Below are 4,430 nucleotides of genomic sequence, written 5' to 3' on the forward strand. Positions count from 1 at the left end.
AAAAACCATTGTATAAAACCTGAGGGCACATGGAAGGGCCACAAGGAATGGATGACTCAACCAGGGTGAAGTAGGGTGAAGTATCACACCAATGAAACACACAATATTCCCCTGGTTCCTTGAGTCTTCCTCACCCCCCCACTATCATGACCCCAATCTTGCTTTTCACTGCAGGCTAGGCCAGAGCATGTACACAGGTACAGATAAGAGTTCAGGACACAAAGAATCCAGGTCAGATAAACCCTCAGGAACAGAAACAAGAGTACCAAAGGTGGGAGTAGGGGAAAGGTGGCGAGGAGAGCGGGGAAGAAATATCGGGGGAAGGGAGACTTCAGTTGGTGTAAGCTATGGAGTTAATAATAATCTATAATTTATTAAGGGGTCATAAGGGTGTGTGGGGGGGGTGGGGAGAGGGAAGGTAAAAAGAGGAGCTGATACCAAGGGCTCAAATAGAAAGTAAATGTTTAGAAAATAATGATGGCAACATATGTACAAATATGCTTGATACAATTGATGTATGGATTGTTATAAGTGCTGTAAGAGTCCCCAATAAAATGATCTTAAAAAAACAACAACACCCTGAGGGGAGGGGTGTAGCTTGTGGCATCTCAGCACATCAGAGTGGTGGGAGCGCACTGCCTTCACATCTTCCTGCCTTAGGTGCCTGGGTTAGCCTCAGCAGTGGACCTCTGTCCTCAATCTGGTGACCCTCTTAGAACCCCTGACAAGTTTCTTCTCATCTTAAGCAAACAAATCCATTGTCGCCAAGGTGATTCTGACTCAAACAACCCCGTGTGCTGCAGAGTAGAAAGGCCCCAGAGGGCTTTCTTGGTTAAAATCAGAATGGATAGGCCATCTGCTCCAGTCAGGATCTGTAGTTCTGGAAACCGATATAACAGCAGTGCTCAACCTGTGGGTTGCGACCCTTGTGGGGGGTCGAACGACCCTTTCACAGGGGTCGCCCGATTCATAACAGCAGCAAAATGACAATGATGAAGTAGCAACGAAAATGATTTTATGGTTGGGGGGTCACCGCAACATGAGGAACTGTATGAAAGGGTCGCGGTGTTAGGAAGGTTGAGAACCACTGCCATATAAGGTCACTATTGGTCAGAACTGACTCGAGGGCAGGGAGAATAGGTCCTTTTTATGTAGTAGAACCCCAGCCTTTCTTTTGTGGTACTGTTGGGTGGGTTTGAACCACCATCCTTCGGATCAGTAGACAAGCACACACTGTACCATCTAGGGCTCTTCTCTCTTCTTACAGCCAATGCATAAGGTTCCTGTGTATTCTTGGGAGACACACCATAGGATTTCCTGACGAAATGCTTTCCTTGCTGTCTCATCTCAGTTCTTGATGCAGTCTAGCTATGTTCCCCTTTGTGCTGCTATGTTAGAAACAGAGAGCAACTGCCTTACCACTAGCTCCCTCAGACATTTCTGCTGGAGGCTGAGAGAGGAACAAATACACCACCACATCAGGTGGATCTCAGACATGGATGAAAACTTGGCAGAAGGGAACAAGCAAGCTCTTCTATGGCCTCTGGGTGGGCCCGTTGGTTGGATGCCAAATACTTAGGTATCATCTTTCATGAGAGGCATAGACCCCTGACCACTGGCTATCACATTGCTCAGGACTCCAGAATTGTCTATATGATGCTAGGTGTACTTCTCCAAAGGCCTCACTCTGTTACATTCTACCTTATCCTAATAATTCATGCTTTGATTGTGAGCCTGTGGTATGAGATGCTTTTTGGTGTCATCAAGTAAATTCTGCCCATGGGGTTCCATGTGACTCTGAGTAGGATTGTCCAGGCTGTCCAAAGCAGATCAACAAGTTTTTCTCCCATGGAACCACTAAGAGGGCTTGAACAACCAACCTTTTGGCTAGTAGTCAAATACTAAACTTTTGTATCCCCAGGGCTCCTTGGGTGTGGATAAGAGGTAAGATGTAGATTAGCGTTGTTTTCATTCCAATACTTTTTCCAGGTAGACGTTCCTATTTCTTTGAGGTGTTGCATAGTTTCTATTAGACTGAGGTTGAAGGTGGGTGGGGGGAGCAGTCAGGCAGCCGACATCCCTGAATCCCTTTAGGATGAGGGGACATGCCTCTTCATCATGTGCAGCAGGGCCCCTGTCACCTCTTTGTTCCGAAGGGTGTAGATGATGGGGTTGAGCATGGGAGTGATGACTGTGTAGAAGAGGCTGAGGATTCGGTCCACGGTCACCGAGGAGCCTGCCCGAGGCCGGATGTAGGTGACGCTGGCTGTTCCAAAGAAGAGGGTGACCACCAGCAGGTGAGAGGAACAGGTAGAGAAGACCTTGCGGCGACTCTGGGTAGAGGCCATTGCCAAGATGGCATTCAGGATGCGGGCGTACGAGGTGACAATCAGAGAGAAGGGGGTCATGATGAAGACCACAGTGGCGGTCATCACCGCGACCTCACTCCTGTGCCTCCCCGCACTGGCTAGCCTTAGAACCGGCAGGATGTCGCAGAGGAAGTGCGGGATGAGGGGCTGGCTGGGGAAAGGCAGAGTGAAGATGAGGGAGGAGTGGGTGGTGGCTGTGATGATGCCCATGAGCCAAGAGGAGGCGACCATGGCCGTGCAGGTCTGCTGGCTCATGAGGGTGGAGTAATGCAGGGGTCTGCAGATGGCGGCATAGCGGTCGTAGGCCATGGCTGTGAGCAGGCAGCACTCTGAGATGCCCAAGACAATGAAAACGTACATTTGGGCTGCACAGCTCTGAAAGGAGATTCCCCTGGGATGCAAGGAGGTGAGGTCAGCCAGGGTCCTGGGCACGATGTCGGTGGTGTAGAGGATTTCGACCACGGAGAGGTGGCGCAGGAAAAAGTACATGGGGGAGTGCAGAGCAGGGCTGGCCTGAGTGAGGAGGATGATCACGGAGTTGCCCAGCAAGGTGACCAGGTAAATCAGAAGCACCACCCAGAATAGAGGGCCCTGCAGTACCCGGAGGTCAGAAAATCCCAGAAGGAGAAATTCAGGCAGTGAGGTAGTCTGGTTTGTCTTATCCATCACTTCCGGACAGAACTTGTGGCTGAGGAGAGAGAGAGAGAGAGAGAGAGAGAGAGAGAGAGAGAGGAGTTTGTATAGAAACAACTGGCATCTCGGTAATGTAGTAACATGCTTTTCCTCAGGTTCCTCTCAGCGCTAAGGGAGAGAGATCATATCTCAATTAGTGGCCAAGGCCAGGGGCTCTCAGAGGGATTACATGATTTTCCTGGGACACTATTATTATTTTCCTCATGTATTGTTTTATTATTTTAAATTTTTGTTCCATTTTGGGGGAGCTCTTACAGATATTATAACAATCCATAGTTCAATTCGATCACGTATAATTGTACAATTGCTGCCACCATCATTTTCAAAACTCTTTCTTTTTGAACTTTTTCATATCAGCTCCCCTTTATACCCTGTTCGCCCACTCTACCCACCCCCAGGACTATTATATTATATATTATTATTTGCCATGCCTTACACCTTCCAATGTAGCCCTTTACCTACAATTCTGTATTCATTCCCCTTGATTGAGGTTATAAAGTCATCATTGCTATTGGTCCCCCCCACCCCACTCTTCCTGTGCCCTCAGGGAATCATTACTCCCATTTCTATTTCTGAAGGGTTTATCTACCTTGGATTTCATGCATTGAGCAAACTTAATTATACAAATGAACATGCACAGGTCTCACAAGATTAAAGAGGTGAAACTAAGACCATAAGAGTAAGGGAAGGAAATATTAAAGAGCTAGAAGGAGGATAGTTATATGTTTCATCAGTGCTATACTGCACCCTGTATATATCATCTCTTCTGTGTGGCCCTTCTGTGAGGGACTGTCCAATTATATTACAGGTGGACTTTGGGTCTCCCCTTTGATTACACTCTTTCATGTCAATTTGATTACTTGTTTTTGAATTTTTGATACCTATCCTCACCAACACCTCATGATTACTCAGGCTGGTGTGCTTCTTTCATGTGGGCTTTATGGCTTCCCTGCTAGATGGCCACTTGTTTAACTTCAAGCCTTTAAGACCCCAGACGCTATATCATCTCATAGTTGGGCACCATCAGCCTTCTTCAGCACATTTGCTTATGCATCCATTTTGCCTTCAGCGATCGTGTTGGGAAGGTGGGTATCACAGAATGCCAGGTTATTAGAACAAACCATTCTTGAACTGAGGTAAGATTTAAGCAGAGGCCCAAAGTCCATCTGCTTCCTTATTGTGTGTGTGTATATATGTATATACACACACATACATACATATGCACACTATATATAATATATGTGTATATATACAAAACATCTATCTTCATATATTTTTCATATATACATATCTATATTTATACCTACGTATATCGATTTTACTTTCTTATTTTTTTCTCTTTTTCTTTCCTCCTGCCCCATTATCATG

The 4,430-nt window shown here is 46.5% G+C and overlaps 1 protein-coding gene across 1 annotated transcript; it reads right to left on the reverse strand.

The window, feature by feature from the left end:
• Positions 1-2,090: 2,090 nt before the first annotated feature.
• On the reverse strand, positions 2,091-3,035 carry LOC101639510 (olfactory receptor 10P1). Its single transcript, XM_004700840.1, has one exon. The coding sequence runs from the start codon at positions 3,033-3,035 to the stop codon at positions 2,091-2,093; it is 945 nt and encodes a 314-aa protein (XP_004700897.1).
• Positions 3,036-4,430: the final 1,395 nt, after the last annotated feature.

Source organism: Echinops telfairi, unplaced genomic scaffold (genome assembly GCF_000313985.2).
Source record: "Echinops telfairi isolate 266 unplaced genomic scaffold, ASM31398v2 ScPeMD7_2;HRSCAF=8, whole genome shotgun sequence".
NCBI classification, from domain to species: domain Eukaryota; kingdom Metazoa; phylum Chordata; class Mammalia; order Afrosoricida; family Tenrecidae; genus Echinops; species Echinops telfairi.